Source organism: Balaenoptera borealis (genome assembly GCF_965194805.1).
Source record: "Balaenoptera borealis genome assembly, chromosome: 12".
NCBI lineage: Eukaryota > Metazoa > Chordata > Mammalia > Artiodactyla > Balaenopteridae > Balaenoptera > Balaenoptera borealis.
Genome location: NC_138869.1, coordinates 29933300 through 29961278, shown reverse-complemented (window position 1 = coordinate 29961278; position 27979 = coordinate 29933300). Strand labels below are relative to the sequence as shown.

General features: G+C 41.3%; 1 protein-coding gene and 1 long non-coding RNA gene across 4 annotated transcripts; one reads left to right on the top strand and one right to left on the bottom strand.

Moving 5' to 3' along the window:
* Window positions 1-9: 9 nt before the first annotated feature.
* LOC309606962 lies at window positions 10-11582 on the top strand. Of its 2 annotated transcripts, XR_014232151.1 has the most exons (11): window positions 10-743; window positions 1219-1277; window positions 1396-1565; window positions 1734-1866; window positions 2811-2860; window positions 2956-3039; window positions 3868-5472; window positions 6028-6166; window positions 7356-7495; window positions 8629-8878; window positions 10251-11582. It is a non-coding gene; the product is annotated as an uncharacterized lncRNA (long non-coding RNA). The 2 variants fall into 2 exon arrangements; XR_014232152.1 differs by having other exon boundaries at window positions 10-1565.
* Window positions 6812-27649, bottom strand: PSMD6 (proteasome 26S subunit, non-ATPase 6). Of its 2 annotated transcripts, none has more exons than XM_082344805.1 (8): window positions 27421-27649; window positions 26424-26629; window positions 23478-23623; window positions 22603-22822; window positions 22395-22503; window positions 11589-11757; window positions 7166-7243; window positions 6812-7014 (listed from the first exon to the last, which is right to left on the bottom strand). In XM_082344805.1, exons 1-8 carry the CDS (start codon window positions 27563-27565, stop codon window positions 6918-6920), a joined length of 1170 nt encoding a protein of 389 aa, XP_082200931.1. In that variant the 5' UTR covers window positions 27566-27649; the 3' UTR covers window positions 6812-6917. The 2 variants fall into 2 exon arrangements, with proteins under 2 accessions (XP_082200931.1, XP_082200932.1); XM_082344806.1 differs by lacking the exon at window positions 27421-27649 and adding an exon at window positions 27218-27414.
* Between the last annotated feature and the right edge of the window lie 330 nt (window positions 27650-27979).

The window sequence follows — 27979 nt, the reverse complement described above, 5'->3', positions numbered from 1 at the left end:
AGGTGTGAAGAAATGCAGACTGGAGGACAGTTCCGGGTGAAGCTTGCTGGAAGGGAGGGGCGGACAGGGTGGGAGAAGTTGGCACCAGATGGTCAAGGACCTTAAATGTCACGGGGCCTTCATCCCCAGGAACATGCAGTTTAACCAGATGTAACTGTCAGAGCCCAGAGGTTTTCATGGTCCCGTCCCAGCACATGCAGAAGTAATAGTCGTTCAAATCTTTACTGGTGACTCTGGCAAATCAAAGAAGCACCTAAATCTCTGTCCCTTTTTCTCGCATTTTCACCCTGGCCTCAAACTCTGTCTTTAGCCCCTACCCCCAACCCCCAAGTCGTCATCACAGAGCTCTCCCCTACATCAAGCCTAAGGTCCTCCCCTTTCGTACTCCACTTTCTGCTCTCTCAGTCCTCCCTTTCTCATAAGAAACCCTTGCTCCTGTTGCTAGTGGGACTGAAACGAGTCTTTCGCCTGGTAAGGCTGTGATTCTTGCACCTGTTATCTTCACTTTCCATAATCGGAGCTCATGGAACAAAGGTGGCACTGGCAGAGGATCTTTTCCAGGGGAGGGTGAGACCATCAGCCAAAGAGAAAGTTTTCGGGGGAAGGGGAGAATCTAACACTTATAATTTAATAATTTCTTAAAATCCCCATCACGTAGGGCCCTCCAATAAATGTGGAAGACAGAATGGACAGGTGAGAACCTTGGGACAAAAATCATTCATAAAGCTGTTGCAGTGATCCAGGTAAGAGCTATTAAGTTTCCAAACTAAGGCAGTGACCATGTGGATAAAGTGGGGACGGATTCCAGAGATCTCTTAAAGGTAGAACCAATAGAACTTGAGGTCTCATTGAACGTTCAAGGGAAGATTGAGTCTAAGATAACTTTAGAGATTTCTAGCTTGGCCAAACTGGTTGAGGAGCCTTAACATGAAATACATGGTATGGCGATAGAGAAGGGAAAACATACTATAATGAATTTGAGTTGCCCATGGGAAATTCAAGTGTAGTACCCAGTGGCTATTTGTGTAGTCTGGAGCTTATGAGAGAGGTTTGAGCCTAAATAGAATTGGAGGGTTGTCTTTCACTGGGAGTGGATGAGTTCACCTAGGAAAATAGGTAGCTATCTGGCTTATTATTAGTTAAAATAATACTCATCAAGTTGAAGGCCTAATGTGCCAGATACGGTACCAAGCACTTTATCTGCCTTCTCTCTCACAGAGCCCTGAACAGAGTTGGTAGTTTGATCCTAATCATACTGATGAGGAACTTCTAAAAAGGTAGGTGTCTCTTGCCTAAGGTCCCACAATGAGTTAGGGGTATTGCCAGGCTTTGAACTCAGGTCTGTCAGATCAGTGGTTCTTAAATCTTTTTTTCTTGTTTTCCTTCCTTCCATAGATTCTCAGAATCACATGAAAGAAATCATAGGTTCTCTCTGACAGAGGCACAGGCACCCCACATTTTATTTTATGTTCCATTTCCAGGATTTCACAAACTTGCAGCCCATGCTCCATGGCCCAGAGAGAGAAGGCAGCCAAAGACGAAACCCTGGAGAAGAGAGTATTGTGGTAAAGAGAGAAGGAGAAGCGGTACTAAAGAGTAGAAAATTAGATCAGGGAAGGCAGAGAAGGATGAAGTTGAGTTGGTTGAGTTAGAAGTTCAGACAGTTGACTCTGTCTTAATTATCAACCCATCAACCCACTTAGGTATTTTTTTTCTTCTGCTTCTTTCTCCAGGATAACTGGAATCGGTATTGAGATGAAAAGTTAGAAGAACCTGGGCAGGGAGATTGCCAAAGAATTAAAAAGTATGAGTGTGGCTAAGTGATGGCCTTGCCTGCATTTTCAAGGAAGAACTGGAAGCTGCCATGTAAGTCCATGCTGGCCCCCTAGTGATGTTGTATTTGCAATTTCCCTCTTGTTACGTCTTACGACCGTCCTTCCAGGTAACTTGTCTGTGATCAGACCAGTTAAGTGATTTGTTCAGAGTTACAGAGCAAAGTCCATGTTCAATTTGATATGGCCAGTAATGAAGAAGGACTATGTACAAGGCCGATCCAGAGTTATGATGGTGGCACAGCACTTTTAGGAATAGATCAGGATAGGAATAGGATCATAGAGTCCGAGGGGCACTCCAGGTTTCAGTTTCAAAAGCAGAGCTGTTCAGAGGTGCTTGTGATCCCTGGGTCCTGGGTGAGCCCGTGGCAGTGGGTGGAAGTGGCGTGGAGAAAAAGAGCGCTGGAGTTAAGGCCAGGGAACTAGGCTGTCGCTGTGCACGTTGTCCATTTCAGAGTCGGTAGGGTTGAGAGGAAGACGGAGCCGGCTGCTCAGGTCTGGAGTGGACGAGACATGGTAACTTACAGTTCTGAGGGCAGTGAGCACCGTGGGTTGGTATTGCTGGGTGGTGAGCAGCTTCAAAGAAAAGGTATTTTGAATGAGGGTGGAAACATAATGGCCAGGAGAGAGAGCCAGGGAATAGGAAACAGTGGACTTCATCTTGGCCCCAAGTTCCTGAGGTGTAGATGAAAGAAAAGCCTCTAAGCCAGAGCACTTCAAGAAAAGTAGAGTCTTCCAAAACCAAGTGTAGAGTTTTACCAGTGTTGATAATCCACTAATTGCAGATACACTCTGGAAAAGCAGGTCTCTGATAACTTCTAAAAGAGAGGGTTAGTACCGTTGTCAGGACGCCACCTACTGGTAGTCTTGACTAAGTGGTCTCTTCCCCAAGGCAGTGTCAGGGTTTATGATATGTAGTTGCCGGACAGGAGGTTGATCATTCACTGGCAAGTTGTACCTTTTATTTCTTACATCCAGTCTGCACAGGGAAAATTATGCCACTACAGGAGATTTCCCAATGACAAGAGGTAACCCACCCCCCCGCCCCGCCCTTGACCGTACACTTCAAGGTTGTTATAATGGCCTGGACCAAAGTGACCCACATTCTTGATACCCTTTGTAGGTCTTCAGAAACAGAAGAATAATGCAAAATGGCTTACCAAACCAAAACCAGTGATTATTAGAGCCTTTCATGTTTTCCAGACAGGCATGTAACTTCACCTCCCCCATAGCCGTTGTGGAGATGTGACATTTGTTACTAACAACTACAAATTTGTGTAGAATTAGGAGGATGAAGGATTATCACAGCCCCTCTCCCTTTTTTCCCCCGTAATCAGGGGGACAGATGTCAAGTATCAGCTATTAATCTTCTTCAAAAACAGGTTTCAGACAGCACCAGGGATTAATTTAGAATTAATTATACAATTGATTTGCTAATGGTCAGTAACCTTCCATCCATCAATTGCTATTAATGCCTGGTCAGGTTACTGAAGACTACCTGTGTTCAGTCACGAAACGTTAAGTGTGCTGCAGTGTGTGCGCTCCGTGAACAAATGCGGTAGGTTATCCTTGCAGCCACTGGGTTAGGTAAAAGTCAGGTGCAGACACTTAATAACAAAAATGCTTGTAGACAGTATTTCCACTCCTAAAAGACTGCTAGTAAATGAAAAATTGATCTATTTTTTTCTAATGTAGGAAATAGATTACCAAAATTTGACAAAGCTTATAAATACTTATCTCACTGGATAAATTTGATACACAGATGTTATTGAAACAAGAAATCGGTATGGTGGTTTTAGAGAATAATGACAAAATCGTTCATCCCAGTGACTTCATTTTGTACTTCAATAGTGTATTATGAGTGAGACTACTGAAGAGGGACTAAACAAACATAGCGAAAGTGTTTTAGCGCTATATCACTTAGCAAATAAAACTATCATTTGATGATAATCTTATTTTCATATTGTGATATGTGTGCCCTTCATGGCTAAAACCAGAAAATTAAGACTTTAATTCTTTGGATGGATTCTCCTAGGTGATTAACGGAGGCTGCTGATCATCAACCCCAGGTGTACGATACGGGGGTAGGACCAGGACAGCAAACTCAAATGGCAGTGGAGACAGGCAGGTGCTGTAAGGTAACAAACAGGGGCAGGCCGGGCGAACAGGGCCTGCTGGAGGAGATGTGCTAGCCATTAGGCTGGACTGGAAATGGGAGCTCAGAGTTAACCTGATCTGTCCATTTTTCCAGAGAAGCTAGATGAGAGGTGATTTTTGAATTTTCTTTCAATTTTTAGATGGCAACCATACATCTTTTTTTCTTAAAAACGTATGGGGGTCAGGGGGCCGATGACAGTTGCAGCCCATCGGTGACCAGTTTGCAGCTTGGTAGCTTCAGGAAGCCTCCTTTGGCGTCCTGACTTGCTTTGGGTTTCTGAACGTTTTGTATCTGCAATTGTGAGAAATACAGGCCTGGACCTAAAACTTCCTCGACGAGCCTTTTATCAAGATTTAAAATACTCCCACTGGTCAAAAAGCAGAGAACCAAGGTTTGAAATTAGCATTCTACGTAGTCTTACTACGTAACAAACGTAAGTGAAAAACATCAATGAGGTGGTCAAATACAAAAAAATTCTCCGTTTTTCCCATAAAACATGGCTTAGATGGCCCAATTTATTAATTTTATGTGACAGCTTTCTACCAACACTCATGGTAATTAATGTGCATATGTTTTAGTTTGTAATGTTTTCATATAAATGAACCTCATAATAAGCCTGGTTTTCTCCTCCATTTTACAGCTGAGGAAATAGGCTGAAGGAAGTAATTTCTCCCAGCATCAGAGAGCCAGCATGAGGAGAGCTGGGATCAGAATTTGGTTTTCCAGCTGCAGTGTCCTGTGCTCATTTCTCCTATACCACATGGCCACATTAAAAAGAAATGTGTTAGGTTCCAATTTTATTTTCACTTCCAAACTTGATACTCTGAAGCTAACACAGAGACTCTGATTTTGTATTAAAAAATACATATGCATAGGACTAAATATAGAGAATATTCATCAAAATATTAATAGGTGTTATTACCTCTGCAGGGTAGAATGACAAGGCAAGTCGACTTTAGTATCCTGAATTTCTTTTGCAATGAGCATATTCTTTTTCAGGAAAAGAAAGGAAAAACTGGACTCCTTCACCTCAGAACTGTATTGTTTACTCATCATGAGGCAGTTTACTCACCTGGACCTTTATCTGCAGTCTTAGAGTTTTCAGCTTCCCCATCTAGCACTGGGAGTGAAGAACATTTCTTGTTTCTTTTAGTATCTCTTACCTGTTATCCTCATCTAATTTTAGGCTGGTGGGGCTAAAATGGTAAAACAAACAAAAAAGCCGGGAAGGGGGGAATGGAGAGTGTTCTGTGGCTTTTTGCTCTCTTCTAGGCCAACACTCAATCTAAGCCTCGACTGAAAAGCCGTGGTTGCTGTGTGTGATCACATCAGTCCAGGTGGTTTTTAGAGGTGGGAGTTGAGGGAAGGAGTTATTTTAAGAAACTGACATTTTAATCCTACTTCTTCCCCTCTAGCATGAACTGCAATGCGATAACTGGCTGAAAACAGAGCCCTAATTTTTAAATGGGCACAGGGAACACAGTAAGTTCTCAATGACCATATATGTTGGATTTAACAGCACTGATTTTCAGGGTTGTGGGTTTTGTAAGGGTACTTATATTACCAATTTCTTCAAGAAATTACAGTGATCATTGTGAATAAGGTTTTATAAATAAGCATTTTTAGAAATCCATCCGGCATTTTAATAGTCCACAGCACCTGCAGGAAGCTCCTGTCAGAGCACAGCTCTGGTCCCTCTTTCAGTACAGTACTGACGACTGCCACTGTCTTGACTTTCAAGGCAGTGCTTCTAATGTTTTGCCATTAAGTACCTCATTTGCAAGAGGGCTTTGCTTTCCCAACCTGTTATTACTCGTAGTTTTACTCAAGAAGTTTTTAATGAAGAATGTATGTTTGTTTCAAGTTATTTTCAACAGATTATCCACTGACATCATGTGTTTTCTCCTCTAATATGTTAATGAATCATTCCCATCAGCATGTAAACATGCTCTCTTTAAAAAAATGAATCAAAACTTCATACTTTTCTCCCCTTCCTTTTACAGTAAAATGCCATTTCCCATTCTCTTTTTAACTCAGCTCTACCAAAACTGCTCTTGTCAAGGTGACCATTCAGCAAGCCTGGGACCCTCTCTTTCAGCAAATCCGGCCGCCTCTACGGTTCATTCCACCACTCCCCATCGTCCCTGCAGCTCAGGGCCATGGTGACACTTAAAAGGTAAGTCAAATTGGGCCGTTCCTCTGCTGCAAACCTCCAGCTACTCTCTTCCCCTCGATAATTGCTCTCGTGGTCTCTCTCTTTTTCTGTAAGCACCACCGTACTAGACAGGCCTTCTGTGACACCCTATAGCAGAGAGCTCCCATGCCCTATCAATCACCTATATCTGGTTTTGTATTTTCTTCCTTCCTAGCACTTCTCCCCCTCTAAGTAAGTTTATAATTGGGAAAAAAGATTCCCTTTGCCAATATAGCTAAAATCTTCAGTGAGACTGGCTTTTGGCAGATTCTAGAATCGGGTTATGGTAGCCTCCAAAAAAAGGAGTAACTTCCTATCTATCTTCTGTAGGTAGTTGTTTCAGAGGGAAAGCTTATGATACACTGCATTTCTCATCTGTTCTATGTACTAAGCACTGTGTTTAATTATACAGCATGTTCCCTTCGTAAAATTCAGAAGGCTTCAAGGTAAGAGATGACATGCATGATCCCCTATTTTACTGAAGAGGCAGAGTCAGGATTTGAACTCAAGTAAAGTACTGTAGTCTCTGTAACCATTTACCATAAACCAGAGACGTTCAAATGACGCAAATGTGACATTATTTTAACCTTACTGGACCCCATCCTTAGAGAGAGATGTCAAAAGAAGTAAATTGAAAGAAACAACGCAGTATTTATTTTATACAGTTCAACTGGGCACAAAGTAAAGTAAGCACCTCTACAGGAAATCCTTTGTGTATGAGGTTTTTTTTTTTTTACATATTAATTACTCTGGATAGTTTTTGAACTCTGTTTAATAGCAGGTCTCCTTTCTTGATAGTTTCTTGGTACTGCCAGTTCTTGCTATCAGGTCTATAAATAAATTGAAGAAAAAATTGAATTATTTACCAGTCACATTACTCCATAACAACAATAGTTGACCTACTTTAAAAAGAAGGCACTCTTCTTTTAAGAGTGCCCTTTATTCTGTGCAGTATTACAAATGATACACAAACTTGAGTACCTGTTCGTTTCCACTATTTCATTCACTTTATCTATTTTGCAGTGTAGCCTCCCAGCAGCAATAAATCTGGAGAGTTCCCTAATTGGGAGAGAAGGGGAAAAAAAGCCTTTAGCATTACCCTTAGTTAGCCTTATAGAGAATTCTTAGAAAAATAAACTGCACTAAATAAACACATGATTTGTCTTCCAAGGTAACATTTTGATGCCCAGTAGTTGAGAGGATGGTCTCCGGTGTACTGCAGGTGTCTTATCTACCAGAATTAACGTGACCCTACAAGTGCCTATTCATATGAAGCGTAGGTGTCAAAGAATGAAGCCATCCACAGCTACAGTAAGTGCTCAGGAAGAAACCTGAAGGGGTTAGAAAAATTAAATAAACATAAGGAGGAAAAATATGAGCTTTACTGGGGTGGGGGGGGAAACCTGATGAAGCCGTCCAGTTTCCTTCTACTTAACCTTTCTGGAGCAGGGAACTCTAAGGATCTGCAGAATCCTTCAGAGGACAGAGGGAAGGAAAGCTTTCAAATTATTTTTAAGACGGAATAACGTGCCACAATAAATTCGGATTAGGAATGTGAAAAAAGGCATTTCTGAGTATATCCCGTCACAACCCAAACCCCCTAATTTAAGACAGTTACTTAAACAACAGAGTCACACACCCCGCTCCACAGCAGCATTAGCAGTGGAACCCTCCACCCAGGTCCACCACCACGTGACACGCAGAAGACAGGACATGCTCAGAAATGCACTAGAGCTACGTGAAGACAGCTTTCCAATGCTGCCGAAGAGAGTACACGGAAAGCTGACTCCTTTAAAATAATCCATTTATAATAGAATTATGTTAAATTTGGAGATTAATTAAGAAAAATCTGATTCCAAATAAGTAAAAATGTGACAGATTACTGTCACAGAGACTAGAACAAACTCCAAATCTTAAGAACCAAATCTCAAATGAAAGTGCCATTTCAAGTCAGTGGGGAAAGGTTGGCTTACGGAATGGTGTTGAGGCAGCCTAATTATCACAAATCCCAGAAACCATGTAAGGAAAAAATAATAAACTCGATTATGTAAAGAGAATTTCTACACAGCAAAATACCAAAATCAAGTCCAAAACCAAATGAAAATGTGGCTAAAAGATGTTTGCAGTATGTCGTTGCCACTGGTCAGTCAGTGGTGAAAGCCCCACTATTCCTTTTCAATAAGGAAATGTTCAATTTTGGAAAATCTGGTGATGATGGGCTTGAAAGATGAGGAAGTTATGCTACTGAAGATTTTAAGCTAGAGGTTATCTTAAAAATGGCAAGACCTATGTGTAACAGTGTTTATAGAGCATGCTCTATTGCTATACTCATTAAAAATTCAACTGTTGGTTTTTGAGTTATGTTACTGAGTGGCTTTAGGTAAAAATCTAAAAATTAAAAAAGATCAGCACTGTTTCTAAACTCACTTGTGTTCATTTTCCAGCAATTTACATAGTTGCATCTCCAGACTGCAGCTGCGAAACCCACTGGTACCTATTATTCTGGGACTGAAGGACACAGAGAAAACTACCCAACCAGATATAACCAGCCCTGTGAGTCCTACCCAGATCCAAAGAACAGCAGGGGAAACCTCTAAAGAAGAAATCTTGATGTTATGATTTAGGAACAAGATGTAGAGAACAGCACTAGACTTGATGTACAAGCAAACTGACTCAAGGATGCCCTCTGCTGAGGTAAGACCTCCCAGTCAACTGCTGACACCCAGGCTGACAATTCCACTGCTTCTCCCCATGCCCACCATCACCAGACTAGTTTGGCCCTTCATTTACCAACCCCCCACCCCCACCCCCGACGATTAGAAGAGACTCTAAACAACTTTAAGACACCCCTTCAGATCCAACCTAGTATCTTCCCATGCTTCGCTCTGGACGGCTGTGTGCCCGTCACCACACGTTCCATCCAGTGCCCCTAGGCTGCTGGTTTCTCAGCCATGCTCCTAAATCTGTCTCTGCTATTTCCTCCATCTGGAATGTCCTTTTCCCCATCACTTCCTATAAAAATCCTAAATATGCAGTGACAACCAGTCTCAATGCCCACGGGAAGCCATCTGTGGTGTGCCCATTTTGGGGGCACTTCGATCACATACTCTGACTCCTAGTTATGCTCATTTTGAACTATGTGCACCAAGAGTCATCTAAGCAGAGTCTCCTTAATGCCCTAAATCGGTGTTCAAGTCCAATTCCCTAGATCCAAATGACATTTCTGTCGCCTCCCCGTGTGCTAATCAATCATACATATCCCAAGGTGACTCACCTTCCCCAGACAAACCATCTACCAACAAATGGGAGAATACAGCCCATGGGTATGGTTTCCAACCTTACACAGGTCGACAGAAGGCCCGGTTTATTCAAATAATGGCCTGGTCCCCTTCTCCGACAATATCTTATTAAGTCTAAGGAAGTGGAAGTACAATGGTTGTTCAATCGTCCAAAATCATTTTTTGAGGGAAGAAAAACAATCTGTGAAAACCCAGGCGTGAATCAGATACCACAGAAATTTCAAACAAGGCCTTTCACAACAACTGCAGCTCGGTAGGTACTGACAACCTCTGCCTCCAAAGCCGGTCTGAGACCATGAAGGGAACAACTAAACAAATACCACCAGAAATGTACCACGTACCATCAGTTCAGACGCCATCGTAACGACTCGCAGAACACTGCAGTGTGTCTAACTGGTACGCGCTGCTCCCGTGCATCTTATCCACAGCTTCAGCTGAGCCTCGCGCTGCTCCCAACCAGTGGACATGGCTTCATCACCACCACAGCACAGTTAAGAAACTAAAGGGTAGGAAGCCAGACCAGCCCGCTTTTCGTGCACTGCCCACCACAGTAAGCCACTCCTTACACTGCCGCGTGAGAAGCACATTTATAACGCCCCCAGCCCCACCCCACCCCACTAACCAGTTGCTCTTGGGCAGTGGTTACCAGACTTAATTTCAGAAGTGAAACCAAACCAAACCAAACCAACCTAGGGAATGCGCAGCCTTCTATTTTGGTATGGATAACCCAACAAATACTACTATCACTGCCTCTTTTTCTTTCACAGGAAGAGAACGAGGAAATTTCTGGCTCCATAGTTTGGGTACACTTAAGATCTGCGCATTTTGTAAAGATTACTGAAAACCCACCCACCCACCCATAAACAAACATTGATATGCATGCTAAGGTGACTGGGGATGAAATGTACTGGTGTCTGACACTTCCTTTCAAGTGGTTAAAAATAAGGTGATAAAACAAATATAACAAAATGTTAATAAATTACAGAATCAAGGATCTATGGGAATTTACGGTGTAACTCTTCACAATTTTCTGCATGTTTGAAATTTTCCATAATAAAATATTAGAAAAAAACCAAAATGGCTAAAAAGAGTGTGGTCTTTTAAAATGAAATGCAGCTTCATTAAAAACTGCTTTTTTCACTGTGAGCCACTGCAAACTACATCTTCAAAGTTAAAAGGCCAATGTTTGTTTGGGAGCCACTTATATATCTAGACACCACCTGGACAGCTCACATTCTGAACGTCTACTTCTCCCCAACTCTACTCCCACGACCCTGGGTCCAAGACACAGGAACATCTCCTCCATGAGCTACTGAACAGACCACCTGGTCTCCCCATCCAGCATGCGCTAAGACGGAGCATGGAACCGTGTTACCCACCAGAGGCTTAAAATGCTCCAGTGGCTCCCCACAGCACCTGGATTAAAAGCCGAGTTCCCCACCAGGCCCTACACGGCCATACACGGCCTGTCTCTCCCACGGCTACCCTCCGACCCCCACTACTATGCTGCAGCTACGCATCTTTCTGTGCCATTGTATTCTCTCTCTATGTAGACTCACTTCTATCTGAAATGACTTACACGTTTATTTGCTTACTTGCCAACTCTCCCCATAACTAGAATGAAACTCCATGAAGAGGGAGACCTGAAACAATGCCAACCCATTCAGTTAAGGCTTTAATACATATTTGATGAATCTCTGATTCAAGCGCTGAAAGTTCCATTTTTAACAACCAGTTTGCCCAGAATTGCAGTAGCAACCAAAAAATTGTAAGGCGTAAGCAGAGGAAATAGCTCTCTATCTTATACTTCACACTAGGTCCTAAGAGTCACTACTGTAGTAGCAGTGTGGTTCACGAAGATGTAACAGAGACGACTTCTGCTCCAGTTATTATTAAAAGTAGACTTCTGTTCCATCTTTGCTACTACAGTAGAAACACATCATGAAAGCAGAGATAACAGATATGATTGTTTTGATATTGAAAGAAAAATTCTTAGATCTTTTTTTTATAATTGAGGGAAGCAATGTAAATGGAGAAAATATACAAGTTCACACATGCAAAGATAACTGTAAAAAATAAATTGACATGATGTTATTTAAACTTACTGATCAATGAACTCCACACCAACACCAAAGGCTTCTGCCATATAGCCCAGGGTTAACGACCTGTATGATTCCAGCAGCTGGCTGTACGCATGAATCCGCATTTCTCTTACATAGTATCGATAATGAGGAGCAAAAAGCCAGTCCTTTTTCATTTCCTGTTCCACAAAAGCTGCAATGAATAAGATGACAAATTATAAGAACCTCCCTTTGGATAAACTGATTAAACTGGAGGACGGATTTATAACATGATAGAAGTTAACAGCCTTTATCTATAAAGTGTATACAAAGTATTAATGAGCAATCCACACACAGAAGTGCAAATTATTTTACTGAATATCTACTATCTATCACTGTTTTGAATAATGAGGATATGGTAGGAAACCAAAAGACCAGATCTCTGCTGCCACAGCAACTAAATTTTCAAAGAGAAGAGATAAATGAACAAATAAAGAAGATACTCTCCAAAAAGAACAGGTTCTGTAAGGAAAATAAAACTGTGATGTGATAGTGAACAGGAGGGCTTCCACGGGATTGGAGTCAAAAGGGAAGACTTCTCTGAGGAACCTGCCCTGCAGAGAGCAGGAGGCTTAGAGCAACACAAAGAATGCCAAGATCCAAGGCAGGAAGAGCCTGGCTAAGCCCAAGAACAGAAAGGAGAGCAGGTTCAGAATGTAGCAGGAGGACAGCTACAAGGATATGGAAGGTAAGCAAGACAAAAGATTCAAGAATATACTTATGTTTCTGGCTTGAACAAGATAATCCCTGGAGAAGGAGAATTTTTTTTTTTTTGAGTTGGTGTGTATGTGTGTGTGTGTGTGTGTGTGTGTGTGTGGGTGTAAGTGTGTGTGGAGGTGGGGAGGGAAGGATTCAAACATTACCCTTTGGCAGGGTTGAGGTGGACTCCCCTATCAGACATCCAAGTCGAAGATCCCAAGGCTTGGGTCTGGTGCACACTGGCAAGTGTGGGGCTGGAGACACGAATCTGGAAATCACTGCCATCCATATGTATTTGATGATGGAATTATAGAGATAAGGGCAATGACCAAGCCTGGGCCACTTAGTCACTGAGAGGCCTATCAAAGGATGAGGCAGTAGGTCCAGAGAAAATACATTATTTCAATACACTGAAGTTCTAAGGTCCTTAAAAAAGGATAACTGGCAGTTGCAAGGAGTTCCGCCTGTTTGATGTGCCATTACATACACAGTGTCTGATGCCTGACAGCCACTTAAAAATACTGACTCAATAACCAGCTATTTCTAAAAGACATAAAAAGATACATTATATTTTAAAGAAAAAAAAAACCTACTTACAAAACTGCATGTAAAATACATCCACACGTGTTTAAAGGTGTTACGTGCTTATACCTCTGGATACAAATGCCCCTGGATGGACACCCTTGGAACCTGAAATCAGTAGTTGCCTCTAGAGAAAGGACCCAGGCAATCAAAGGCTAGAGAGAGACTTTTTCTTCTTTCTGTGATACTGTTTGAAAACTTTCCATGTATACAAAAAACTTTGGGGTTTTTTTTTGTGTGTTATTTTCTGATTTTTAAAGTACATATAATGAATAAAAGTTCTGGAGGGATATATAACAATCTTAAAATGGTTCTCTTCCAGAAGAATTCTGTGTATGTGAATGTGTAAATGAATTTGGACGTAGGGCTTTCTCATCTCAGTTTTTAATTTTTGAAGACAATCAGGTATTACCCAGAAAAGGATGCTATTTTCTCTTTCAAATAAAATATTTTAAAGTACAAAGTCTATGTATATTTGGAGAAGCAAAAAGGCTTATTATAAAACCAAATAAATGCTACATGCCTTAGTACACAAAAGGAGTAAATGATACAAATGATGACTGTTGTCGAAAAGATTTAACTATCTGTCCTTTGTATTTTAAATATCTGGGAAATCGCGAGCAGGCACCAGGCCCGGCCCCCACTGTCCCAGCAGTGTGCAGACAGCAGCCACCCATGTGAGACCCGCCAGCAGGCACCGAGTGCTAACCCCGCTATACTGGGAAGGGCCGCTATACCTGCACACCCATATCAAGTGGGTAACAGCCAGCACACACTGACCAAAGAGGCAGCAAGCATCCAAACTAAAAGCCACCACTCGATTCCAGAGAAGAGAGCAGAGTAGAAGGACTTGAGCTCACCTACTCTCGCAAAAACACCAAAATCACAACTGACTGCTGAACCACCACTGATAAAGAAGACTGGAACCTACCAAAACAGATATTTCACACTCAATGAAAAGAAGAAGCCACAACAAGACGGCAGGAGGGGCACTGTTGCAACATAATCAAATCCCATTCCTGCCAGGTGAGTGACCCACAAACTGGAAAATAAATATATCCCAGAGGTTCTCCCACAAGAGTGAGAGTCCTGAGCCCCACATTAGGCTCCCCAGCCTGAGGGTCTGGCATTGGGAGGAGGAATCCCAAAAGCATTTGGCTTTGAAGGCCAGTGGGGCTTGAGTACAGGATCTCCACAGGACTGGGGGGAACAGAGATGCCACTCTTGGAGGGCGCACACAAGGTTTCATGTACACTGGGACCCAGCACAAAGCAGCAACTCCATAAGAGCCAGGGCTAGACCTACCTATGAGTCTTGGAGGGTCTCCTGAGGAGGCAGGGGTTGGCTGTGGCTCACACCAATCAATACTCTCTGGGGGGAGGCCCCAGAGACTACTGATCAGCATGAGCTCTCCTGGAGGTCACCATTTTGGCATCAAGACCTGGCCCTACCTAACAGCCTACAGGCTCCAGTGCCGGAAAGCCTCAGGTCAAACAACCAGCAAGATGGGAACACAGCCCCACCCATCAGCAGACCAGCTGCCTAAAGCCATACTGAGCTCCCAGTCACCTATAAACACACCCCTTGACACTGCCCTGCCCACCAGAGGGACAAGACCCACCAGTGAGCAGGCACCAGTCCCTCCCACCAGGAAGCCTGCACAAGCCTCAGGACCAACCTCACCCACCAGAGGGCAGACACCAGAAGCAAGACGAGCTACGATCCTCCAGCCTGCAGAAAGGCGACCACAAACACAGAAAATCAGACAAAACGAGACAGCAGAGAAATATGTTTCAGATGAAGGAACAAGATAAAAATCCATAAGAACAACTAAATGAAGAGGAAGTAGGTGACCTACCTGAAAAAAAGAATTTACAGTAATGACAGTAAATATGATTCAAGATCTCAAAAAGTATGGAGGCACAGACCGAGAAGTTACAAGAGATGTTTAACAAAGAGCTAGAAGATTTAAAGAATAAACAGAGATGAACAATACAAAAACCGGAATGAAAAATAAACTAGAGAGGATCAATAGCACAATAACTGAGGCAGAAGAACGAACGAGTAAGCTGGAAGACGGAATGGTGGAAATAACTGCCACGGAACAGAATAAAGAAAAAAGAATGAGGAGAAATGAGGACAGTCTCAGAGACCTCTGGGATAACACTAAATGCACCAACATTCACATTATAGGAGTTCCAGAAGAAAAAGAGAGAAAGGGCCTGAGAAAATATTTGAAGAGATTATAGCCGAATACTTCCCTAACGTGAGAAAGGAAACACTCACTCACGTCCAGGAAGCACAGAGAGGCCCATACAAGATAAACCCAAGGAGGAACACTCCGAGACACATATTAATCAAACTAACAAAAAGTAAAGACAAAGAAAAAATATAAAAAGCAACAAGGGAATAGCAACAAATAACATACAAAGGAACCCCCATAAAATTATCAGCTGATTTTTCAGCAGAAACTGCAGGACAGAAGGGAGTGGGGCATGATATATTTAAAGTGATGAAAGGGAAAAACCTACAGCCAAGAATACTCTACCCAGCAAGGCTCTAGTTCAGATTCAACGGAGAAATCAAAAGCTTTACAGACAAGCAAAAGCTAACAGAATTTAGAACCACCAAACCACCTTCACAACAAATCCTAAAAGAACTTCTCTAGGCGGAAAAGAAAAGGCCACAACTAGAATCAAGAAAATTACAAATGGAGAAGCTCACTGGTAGAGGCAAATACAAAGTAACGGTAGGAAATCATCCACACGTATATATGATATCAAAACCAGCAATTGTGAGGAAAGTACACAGGCAGGATATTGGAAATGCATTTGAGATTAAGAGATCAGCAACTTAACACGATCTTGTACATATACAGACTGCCATATCAAAACCTCATGGGAATTACAAACCAAAAATCTACAAGAGAGATACAAAAAAGAAAACGCAATCCAAACACATCACTGAAGATAGACATCAAATCACAAGAGAAGAGAACAAAAGAGGAAGGGAAGAAAAAAAGACCTTCAAAACCAAATCCAAAACAATTAACAAAATGGCAATAAAACATTCATATTGATGATTACCTTAAACGTAAATGGATTAAATGGTCCAACCAAAAGACACAAGACTGGTTGAACGGATATAAAAACAAGACTCATATATATGCTATCTACAAGAAATCCACTTCAGATCTAGGGACACACACAGACTGAAAGTGAGCGGATGGAAAAAAGGTATTCCATGCAAATGGAAACCAAAAGAAAGCTGGACTAGCAATATTCACATCAGACAAAATAGACTTGAAAATAAAGACTGTTACAGGAGACAAAGAAGGACACTACATAATGATCAAGGGATCAATCCAAGATGTGACAGTTGTAAATATATATGCACCCAACACAGGAGCACCTCAATATATAAGGCAAATGCTAACAGCCATACAGGGAGAAATTGACAGTAAGACAATAATAGCGGGGGATTTTAACATCTCCCTTTCATCAATGGACAGATCATCCAGACAGAAAATCAATAAGGAAACACAGGCATTAAATGACACATTAGATCAGATGGACTTAATTGATATTTAGAGAGCATTCCATCCATCAGAAAGCAGAAGAATACACATTCTTCTAAACATTCTCCAGGACAGATCACATCTTGGGCCACAAATCGAGCCTCAGTAAATTTAAGAAAAGTGAAATCATATCAAGCCTCTTTTCCAACCACAGCACTATGAGATTAGAAATCAGTTACAGGAAAAAAACTGTAAAAAACACAAACAGATGGAGGCTAAACAATATGTTACTAAACAACCAACGGCTCACTGAAGAAATCAAAGAGGAAATCAAAAATTACCTAGAGACAAATGACAATGAAAACATGATGGGCCAAAACCTTTGGGATGCAGCAAAAGCAGTTCTAAGAGGGAAGTTTACAGCAATACAATCTTACCTCAGGAAACAAGAAAAATCTCAAATAAACAACCTAACCTTACACCTAAAGCAACCAGAGGAAGAACAACAAACAAAACCCAAAGTTAGTAGAACGAAAGAAATCATAAAGATCAGAGCAGAAATAAATGAAATAGAGATGAAGAAAACAATAGAAAAGATCAATGAAACTAAAAGTTGGTTCTTTGAGAAGATAAACAAACTCGCTAAACTTATAGCCAGACTCATCAAGAAAAAAAAGAGGACTCAAATCAATAAAATGAGAAATGAAAAAGGAAAAGTTACAATGGATACCACAGAAATACAAAGGATCATAAGAGACTACTACAAACAACCATATGCCAATAAAATGGACAACCTGGAAGAAATGGACAAATTCTTAGAAAGATACAACCTTCCAAGACTTAACTGGGAAGAAATAGAAAATATGAACAGGCCAATCACAAGTACTTAAATTGAAACAGTGATTAAAAAACTTTGAAAAAACAGAAGTCCTGGACCAGATGGCTTCACAGGCGAATGCTATCAAACATTTAGAGAAGAGTTAACACCTGTCCTTCTGAAACTCTTCCAAAAAACTGCAGAGGAAGAAACACTCCCAAGCTCATTCTATGAGGCCACCCTCACCCTGACATGAAACCAAAGATACCACAAAAAAAGAAAATTACAGGCCAATATCACTGATGAACATAAACACAAAAATACTCGACAAAATACTAGCAAACCAAATCCAACAATACACTAAAAGGATCATACACCATACTCAAGTGGGATTTATCCCAGATATGCAAGGATTCTTCAATATCCACAACTCAATCAGTGTGACACACCACATTAACAAACTGAAGAATAAAAACCATATGATCATCTCAATAGATGCAGGAAAAGCTTTTGACAAAATTCAACACCGATTTATGAGAACAGCTCTCCAGAGAGTGGGAATTGAGGAAACTTACCTCAACATAATAAAGGCCATATATGACCAACCCACAGCTAACATCATTCTCAACAGAGAAAAGCTATAAGCGTTCCCTCTAAGATCAGCAACAAGGCAAGGATGTCCATTGTCGCCACTTCTATTCAGTATAGTTTTGGAAGTCCTAGCCACGGCAATGAAAGAAAAAAATAAAAGGAATCCAAATTGGAAAAGAAGTAAAACTGTCACCATTGGAGATGACATGATACTATACATAGAAAAGATGCTACCAGAAAACCACTAGAGCTCACCAATGAATTCAGTAAAGTTGTAGGATACAAAATTAACACACAGAAATCCCTTGCATTCCTATATACTAACAACAAAAGATCAGAAAGAAAAATTAAGGAAACAATCCCATTTTCCATCGCATCAAAAAGAACAAAATACCTAGGAATAAACCTACCAAAGGAGACAAAAGACCTGTACTCTGAAAACTGTAAGACCCTGATGAAAGAAACTGAAGATGAACACAAACAGATGGAAGGATATATACCATGTTCTTGGATTGGAAGAATCAATATTGTCAAAATGACTATACTACCCGAGGCAATCTACAGATTCAGTGCAATCCCTATCAAATTACCAATGGCATTTTCCACAGAACTAGAACAAAAAATTTTTTTACTTTATATGGAGACACAAAAGACCCTGAATAGCCAGAGCAATCCTGAGAAAGAAAAATGGAGCTGGAGGAATCAAACTCCCTGACTTCAAACTATGCTACAAAGCTACAGTCATCAAGACAATATGGTACTGGCACAAAAAAAGAAATATAGATCAACGGAGCAGGACAGAAAGCCCAGAAATAAAAACTCAGGCACTTATGGTCAATTAATCTACAACAAAGGAGGCAAGAATATACAATGGAGAAAAAACAGTCTCTTCAATAAGTGGTGCCAGACAGCTACATGTAAAAGAGTGAAATTAGAACATTCTCTAACACCATACACAAAAATAAACCTAAAATGGATCGAAGACCTAAATGTAAGGCCGGACACTATAAAACTCTTAGAGGAAAGCATAGGCAGACCACTCTTTGACATAAATCACAGCAATATCTTTTTTGATCACCTCCTAGAGTAATGAAAATAAAAATAAAAGTAAAAATAAACAAATGGGACCTAATTAAACCTAAAAGCTTCTGTACAACAAAGGAAACCATGAACAGAAGGAAAAGACAACCCACAGAATGGGGGAAAGTATCTGCAAATGAAGCAACCTACAAGGGATTAATCTCCAAAATACACAAACAGCTCACACAGCTCTATGTCAAAAACAAACAAACAAACAATGCAATCAAAAAATGGGCAGAAGATCTAAATAGACATTTCTCCAAAGAAGACATACAGATGGCCAATAAAGCACATGAAAAGATGCTCAACATCAGTAATTATCAGAAAAGTGCAAAGCAAAACTACAATGAGGTATCACCTCACAAGGGTCAGAATGGCCATCATCAAAATGTCTACAAACAATAAATGCTGGAGAGGGTGTGGAGAAAAGGGAACCCTCCTACACTGTTGGTGGGAATGTAAATTGGTGCAACCACTATGGAGAACAATATGGAGGATCTTTTAAAAACTAAGTATAGAATTACCATATGATCCAGCAATCCCACTCCTGGGCATGTATCTGGAGAAAACCATAATCTGAAAAGTTACACGCAACCCAATGTTCACTGCAGCACTATTTAAAATAGCTAAGACATGGAAGCAACCTAAATGTCCATCGACAAAGGAATGGATAATGAAGGTGTGGTACACATATACAATGGAGTATTACTCAGCCACAAAAAAAGAATGAGATAATACCATCTGCAGCAGCATGGATGGATCTACAGATTATCATACTAAGTGAAGTAAGTCAGACAGAGAAAGACAAATATATGGTATCACGCATACGTGGTATCTAATTTAAAAAAAAAGATACAAGTGAACTTACTTACAAAACAGAAACAGACTTACAGATATCGAAAATAAACTTATGGTTACCAAAGGGGAAATGAGGAGGGGGAGGGATAAATCAGGAGCTTGGGATGAACATACACACACTACTATATATAAGACAGATAACCAACAAGGACCTACTGTATAGCACAGGGAACTCTACTTAATATTCTGTGATAACCTATATGAGAAAAGAATCTAAAAAAGAATGAACATATGTATATGTATAACTGAATCACTTTGCTGTACGTCTGAAACTAACACATTGTAAATCAACTATACTCCAATAAAATTAAAATATTTTTAAAAAATAAAAATAAAAAAATATCTGGGAAATGAGTAAATTTGGTAAATATAAAAAGTTTAATCCAAAATTGTTTAAATGAAAGGTTGCCAGTAGGGACGGGGAAGATGGGAAGAGGTTACCTTAACCATTCAAAAGTTTCCAAAAGCCATCAATTTCATCACACTAGGATAGCACTTCCCCCCATTTTTCTCTTAAATTACAGTTACACAGAGCACTCAATAATATACGGGCACTGTGCTGGTGTCAAGATCACTACAAAGGAAAAAAGCATAAGGTCTACTTTTAATTATCCTAAGTAGCAGTAGAGAAAAACTCTAAAAAAGAATCACAAAATAATTTGCTGTTTAAAAAATGGGGCAGGGAATTCCCGGGCGGTCCAGTAGTTAGGACTCTGTGCTTTCACTGCCAAGGACGTGGGTTTGATCCCTGGTCGGGGAACTAAGATCCTGAAAGCCATGCGGCACAGCCAAAAAATAAAAAAATAAAGATTAAAAAAAAAAAATTAAATAAGTAAGTAAAAATAGGGCATATGACCAATAAGCACATGACAAAATATGCAGCATCACTAGTCATCAGAGAAATGCAAATCAAAACCGTAAGATATCACTTCACACCCACTAAGATGCCTATGATCAAAAAGACACACGATTACAAGTATTAGATGTGGGGAAACTGGAACTCTCACACTGCTGGTGGGAATGTAAAATTGTGTAGCTGCTTTGGAAAACAGTTCAGCAGTTTCTCAAAAAGTTAATTGAAGAGTTACCATATGACACATCAATTCCATTACTAGGTATATCCCCAGGAGAAACTAGACACTGTGTCCACACAAAAACTTGTACATAAACATTGATTACAGCATTATTTATAATGTATCCATCATCTGATGAACGGATAAATAAAATGTGGTATATCCATGCAATGGCATTATCCCTCAGCTATAAACTGCATGAAGCACTGATACATGCTACAGCATGGATGACAGTAAAAGCATTATGCTGGGCAAAAGAAGCTAGGCACAAAGGCCACATATTGTGTAATTCCATTTATATGCAATGTCCAGAATAAGCAAATTCACGGAGATAGAAAGACTAGGGGCTGGGACCAGGAATGGGAAGTGACTGCTAATGGGTACAGAACATCTTTTGGGGTGATGAAGATGTTCTGGAATCAGTGGTGTGGCTACACACCTTGTCAACATACTAATAAAACCACTGAAATTACACACTTTAAAATACTGAATTTTACAGTGATTTACATCTCAATAAAAAAAGAGGATGGGGCATAAAATAAGACCTCCAGGAATGTGGAGAAGGGATTTTTAAAATTTTTGGACTGAAGGAAGAAGGGAAAAGCGCCACATTTGAGCAGAATAATGACGAGATCCACACGCCTAAAAAAGGGAGAAGGGCAATTCTGCAGTACATCTTGGGTGCAAACCCACCCATCGTGCACATATGGGAAGATAGGGCCATGCAGGTCGTTCACACCTGAGGAGCCCTGTTCCCACACTGCATGAGGGGAGTAGTATGAATTCCCATAAAGCAGCCTAACTTTATGCAGAAAGCACTCCATAAACACTGGGCCAATACCTACTCCAAACATAGAAGACCATCATTTGGAGTCCTCCTATCCCATGTTTTGTAAATTCTACCTACTTATTAACCAAATACTTCCTGAAACTTGCAGCACAAACAAGAGAATTATCAATGCCAAGTTCTTTAAGTTTTAGGAAAATCATCTGGGAAGGACCCCTGGGTTGAACACCACAAGCACTTTCAACAGATTTTCTCAACCAACATCCCTTGAAAATGATTTGCAAATCGGCACAAAGATTTAGCTGTTGCATAAATAACCCATTGTTGAATTCAACTCAATTAACATCAACTCAATCAAAAAGAGATTCAAGATCTCAATTCTAAAACTCAGTACGTCGAACCATTTGCTCACTTCTGCCTTACATCCCAGTAAGACTCTAAACCAGGGGTCAGGCAAACTTCCTTGGCAAAGGGCCAGACGGTTGATATTTTTAGCCGCTGAGAGCCATAGAGCTGTCACATATCTTTCTTTGTCCTGTTTTGTTAAACGATCCTTAAAAAATGTAAACATCAATCTTACCTCTTGGACCACACAAAAGCACTTGATCAAAGTCTGCTAACCCCCCTATAAACAAGATGGGCAAAAGATTAGCTGTACTAACCAAAGACCTACAGCTATCTGCACACTATATTTTTCATATATGTGAAAAATCATCTTAGGTTATCTGCAAACAGGGTCAGGAATAAGATGAAGACAGACAGTCAAAACGAGCAACTCTATCCTTACCTAATGATTGGAAGAAAACTGAGTAACGGCATTCATAGAGTGAAAACAGATACTGCCGAACTGCTGGAAGACTGTGCAACACTTCCAGAATCTCTGCTCCTTTAATAACCTAGAAATTTTTTTTAAAAACAAATATGTGCTTTAATGATTTTTGTGTATTTAAGGTGGAAAAGCACGGGGTATTCTTTAAATATGATTCAGTCATTACCTTTTCCCTGAGATCTGGTCTTTCTAAAGCAATCATGCTGACATAGACGGTGTAAGTCACAAAGGTTTTATAATCCATGAGTTCATAGGATGTAAATGTTGAAACTGTGTCAAGGAAGAGTTCAGCTGCCTGTTTGAAATCACGAATAGCCACACAATAAAGACCTTGATATACTTTTAGGCGGTTTCTCCGGTCCCAGTCTCCTCCTTCCTCTATCAAGCTATAAAATACAAAACAGTAAGGTGATGATCTGGAAAAAAACAGTGCCACTTTTTACAAGTTTTGTGTTATTATGAAAGAGAAAACAGCTTTTAACAACTTAAACCAAAAAGAAATTTTTAAAGAGAACATTTCTGTAAGTAAGAACATTAATTATTTGACCAAATTTACTAGTTGGAAACAAAAGAAAATAGGCAAATTTCTTACATCAATTTCCTATCTGTAGCATCATAATTTAGAGGGAATAAATCCCCACTGCTAAAACTCACCTTCTGGGAAATTCCCTGGTGGTCCAATGGTAAAGAATCCACCTTACAATGCAAGGGACGCGGGTTCCATCCCTGGTCAGGGAACTAAGATCCCACATGCCGCATGGCAACTAAGCCCGCACGCCACAACTACTGAGCTTGCAGGCCTCAACTAGAGAGCCCATGTGCCCTGGAGCCCACGCACCACAGCTAGAGAAGAGAAAACCCACATGCCACAAGTAGAGAGAAGCCCGCGCGCCACAACGAAGAGCCCGCACGCCACAACGAAAAGATCCTGCGTGCCTCAACAAAGATCCCGTGTGCCGCAACTAAGACCAGACACAGCCAAAAAATAAATAAATAAAATAAATAAATAAAACATTAAAAAAATGAAAAAATAAAATGCACCTTTTGGCCTTTTCTGTGTTTCGTGTGATGAGGTCATTATCCATGTAAAATAAGCCAATTCTAAGGAGATAGAACACAATATCCAGTCGGTGACCCAGGGCCACGGTTTTGTCATATGTCTTGCGAAAGGCTGTCAGAGCTCCTTCCTGTCAAGAGAACCAAGGCAACAGGTGAGAAAAGGTTAAAAGTTTCAAAAGCTATCAGCTGTCTAGGATTTTCTTAGCAAGGAGTTGGGGAAACATGTAGGAGTAGAGATAGAACAGTATGGCCATGAGCTGATATTTGTTAAAGCTGGGGGATAATTGCATGGGGTTCCTTATACGATTCTCTCCACTTTTATAAAAAATACATCAACTGTATCTAAGCATATACTTATATTCTAGAAAACAATGGAAGAAACACATTCATAATTTATTCACCATTATTTCAATATTCTTCTTTGTTCTATATATTCAATATTTTTCCCTTTAACAATTAAAATACACTACTGTAAAATTACTGTAAACTGTCAATCTTATCACCTAAAGGGTAATAAAAATTTTATCTTAATCACTGACTACTAGAACACAATTAAGTATTTAAATATACAATTCTATCTCAAATCATTGTGGAATAAAATTTTTATTGCTTTTAAAACATGAACATGTGGGACTTCCCTGGCAGTCCAGTGGTTAAGACTGCGATTCCACTGCAGGGGATATGGGTTTGATCCCTGGTTGGGGAACTAAGATCCCACATGCCACGTGGCCTGGCCAAAAAACAGAAAAAAACCCACCACCACCAGCAAAAAAAAACACCCAAAACAAAACAAAAACAAACAAACCACCCCCAAAAACAAAAACAAAAAAAATGAACATGAATAAAATCATCTGCTTATACTTGGTACTTTTTAGTATGTGTCTGGCTTTGTTTTATGTAATTATTAGTTATGCCTCATACATTTCTAAAAAGAGACTGGCAAGACAGTAATGGGCACACCCAGCACTAAGATCTCGGTTTTTAAACACTATCCCCCAATAAAAGAAACCAGGGATCCTAGGAGAAATGGATGATTCCAGGTTTGGAGAGTGAAAATAACAGGTGAGCCTGTGACATCTTGTTGTATGACAAAATAAGGAAGACCAAGGAGATCATGTCAAAAGGACCAAGAAACCATCTTGAAGGAAACTGCACTAACAAACCTGTAACAAACTGAGCACCGGAAAGAATAATGACTATAATCGATACAACACAGTGAATAATAAAAATCCACTAAGTCCGTTATTTACTAATAGTACACAAAATAAAATATTAAAACAAGAAAGTAAACAGGAGGGAAAAAAGACAACTCTTCTTTTTAGAAGGATGCTATTTAACAAACATGGAACATATTATTAGAACATCACCGATTTACAACCCCCTGATGTTGATTCAAACATATCCTTGTTGAAATTCCTTAAGGCCTGAATCAAAAGCTTTAAGTTTCTCATTCACATGTAATAATGCATCCTCTTTAAAACCAAACCAAAGCAAACCACACACAGCCTAGAAAGCCACACAAGCTATCAGCTATTTTTAAACTGTTCTGTATTTTCCAACTTTTTACAATGACCAAAGCTTCTTTTTTTTAAACCCTAAATTTATAATCAGAAGAAAAAAACTTGTTTTAAATTTAAACTAAATAATAATAGCTCATATCATTTAACATTTTAGCACTTTGCAGCAGGCACTAGTCTAAGCTCTTTGCCCCTAAAGGACTATCATTATCCCTGTTTAACAGATGAGGAAGCTCATACAGAGGAGTAAATCATAATTACTGAAGTCAGAAATACAACCCAGGCAATCTTATCCAAGAGCTCACACTATTTAATTTATTTATATTGACACCATGACATCCATTACGTAAATACTTCAGGGTGCACTGCTTAAAATTAGGACATTCAAAGCCCATCCTCTTAACCACTATTACAGAACTACTAAGTTAAAAAGTTTAAAAGATCCGATGCTTGCGGGCATCGCTCTTGTGCCCTGATAGTGCAGTATAAATTAGGTTGGCTGCTGTGCAGGAGAACAGGCCACATGTACTAAGATAAAAACTGTTCTTCGTCCCAGAGATTTCATCTCATAGAATACACCTTAGACAAACATGAGCATATATACACAAAGAGGCACACACACAGGCATGTTTTTACAGCAGTGGCTTGTCCTAGCAAAAACAGCTGAAAACAACACACATCCCCAACCACTGAATAGCTAAGTAAACTACAGCATAGCCCTACAATGGACTACTAGCTAGCAGTTAACCAGAAAGAGCAAGATTTATGCACATCAATATGGGAAGTCACTCAGATATAATGCTGAATGAAAAAGTAAACGGGACAACATGAGTACACTATGATTCCATTTATTCAAAACAAAGTTTTTAAACCAATACTACCTAATTTCTACAAGTACATACACATGCCTGTAAATGTACAATAAAAGAATTTAAAAGATTATCTCTGAGGAGATAGAGAATAAAGAAAAACCAAACAGAACTTCAGCATTAACTATAATATTTTAGTTTCGTATAAGGAGACGATTACCTGTGTAAACAATAATTTTCAAAATGCACCAGAACCAATGCTTCCCAACCAGGATATGTTACAAAAGTGAACTACTGAGAATGATCCCAATTTTGTAAAAACAGTAAATAAACATCTCCGAACAGGCACTTGTTTTATTGGCATAGAGAGAGGGGGGGAAGAATATACAGCGGCTGCTGTTTGGGGGCAGGTGACAGAATGGGTGTAGCAAGAAAACTACTAACTTTTTCTTTATTAATTTTTTGCACTGATTCACTAGTTCAGGTAAGCAGGTTACCTCTGCACTTGGTGGAAAAGGACGTTAATTTTTAAAATGACACATTACTAACCTTGAACAGTGCCCATTTCAGGCTGTACAGAGAGGGGAGACCATCTCACTCACCTTGTCACCTATCCGGCAGAGGTACTCGGCCTTTGCCATCATCGCGTCTCGGATTTCGCTCTCTCCCAGATTCTTCTCCGCATCTTCCAGCTCCTCGTCCAAACGTTTCAACTCGTCTTCATTTGCCTTCTTCATTTTACTGAGCAGGTCCACGTCCATCTGCCAGTCAAGGGATTTGCACAAGGCTTCGTAATAAGGAGCCATGTCTGAGAGCGAACAAGAGGGATGTGACTTAGGAGTGAGGCCCCGTCCTGCCCTAACCTCAGTGTCTACCCACTCCTTCCTCGTACACAACTGCGAGGTCATCCACCAGTCGCCTACCTGCCAGGAGGAAGGGATGGGACAGAGCTTGGTAAAGGGCTGGGCGGTCAGCATCAGGGCCAAGCCTGTCACCGCCGCCCTGTACTAGGGCCGGGGGAGGACAACCTCGGTTTGCCTCTCGGCGGCTTCTGTTCCCCCAGAGTCTTCCAGCAAGGGAAAGGCTAAGCTTGTTTACACACACACACACACACACACACACACACACACACACACACACACACACACTCAGACCCGTGCGTACAAGGGTACAGGGCCCGCTGCCATTCACTGCTAGGAAGGGCGAAAGGAACCGACCCAAGTTTCCCCTCCACCCGCAATGCTGAAGTCCCCGAGACCAGTCGCTAATGACAGTAAGTCATGTCTCTCTTCCGTGCCTGGCACAGGGCTCAACACCTCGGGATCCGCACCCCCCCCCCCCCCCCCGCCCACGACCGAGGCTGGCCCCAGGGGTGGAGGCGCACAGAGATGCAAACCTCTGAGGGCAAGGCTGGCGGTCCCAGAGGGCGCGCCCAACAAAAGGAAAGCCCCGAGGGGCGGAAAGGCCAGGTCTGGTCTCGGGGACCCCGGCGGAGGGGCGCCCCGGGGTCGCGAACCCCGTCGGGGAAAACCCCGCAGGCTCGGGAGCGCGGGGCCGCCCAGGCCTAGGCCGCTGACTCGGCTCTCGCGCCGGCCTCACTGTTATCGCGGACGGCTGCCATCAGTTCGTCGCGCACGGCCGCGTCCCCGCGGTGCTCCGGCAGGCTGAGCAGGAAGCGCAGCTGCGCGATGCGTAGGTCCGGATTCTTGGGCAGACCCTCCTCTTCCAGGTTCTCCAGCGGCATCGCGACGGCGAGGATAGCGGCTCGGAACAAACGGCAACTCAGCCCAGACCCGCGGCGGCGGCGGCGGAAGTGGAAGAAGTCCGCGACTGCGCCCGGACGCCTCCAGCCCGGCTTCCGGTCCAGGGTCCGTCTCCGCCCACAGCGTCCCCTGCTGGACACGCCCGGGAATGCCTCACCCGGCCCGAACGCGGGCGCCCTCGTGTGGTCGCCGGTGGCTTTCCCTCGCTCTCACCCACGAGAGTCCCAGAGTGGGTGGTGCCCAACTCCAAGGTTGGATTTCCCTCTCCCCACTAGTAACCATTAGTTTGTTCTCTATCTCTGTGATGGCTTTTACTTTTATGTGCATCTCATTTGAATTCTCCCAGTATCAGGAAGTAGTACTATTAGCCCATCTTGTAGATAAGAAAAATGAAG

Bases quoted from the DNA above. Each gene is read 5' to 3' on its own strand.
- PSMD6 (XM_082344805.1), bottom strand. From the start codon at position 27,565: ATGCCGCTGGAGAACCTGGAAGAGGAGGGTCTGCCCAAGAATCCGGAC. The intron at 22,823-23,477 runs GTGCATTTTATT...TGTATTTTATAG, and splicing joins AACACAGAAAAGGCCAAAAG to CTTGATAGAGGAAGGAGGAG. The intron at 7,244-11,588 runs GTAAGTTTAAAT...TCTCCCAATTAG, and splicing joins GGTGTGGAGTTCATTGATCA to GGAACTCTCCAGATTTATTG.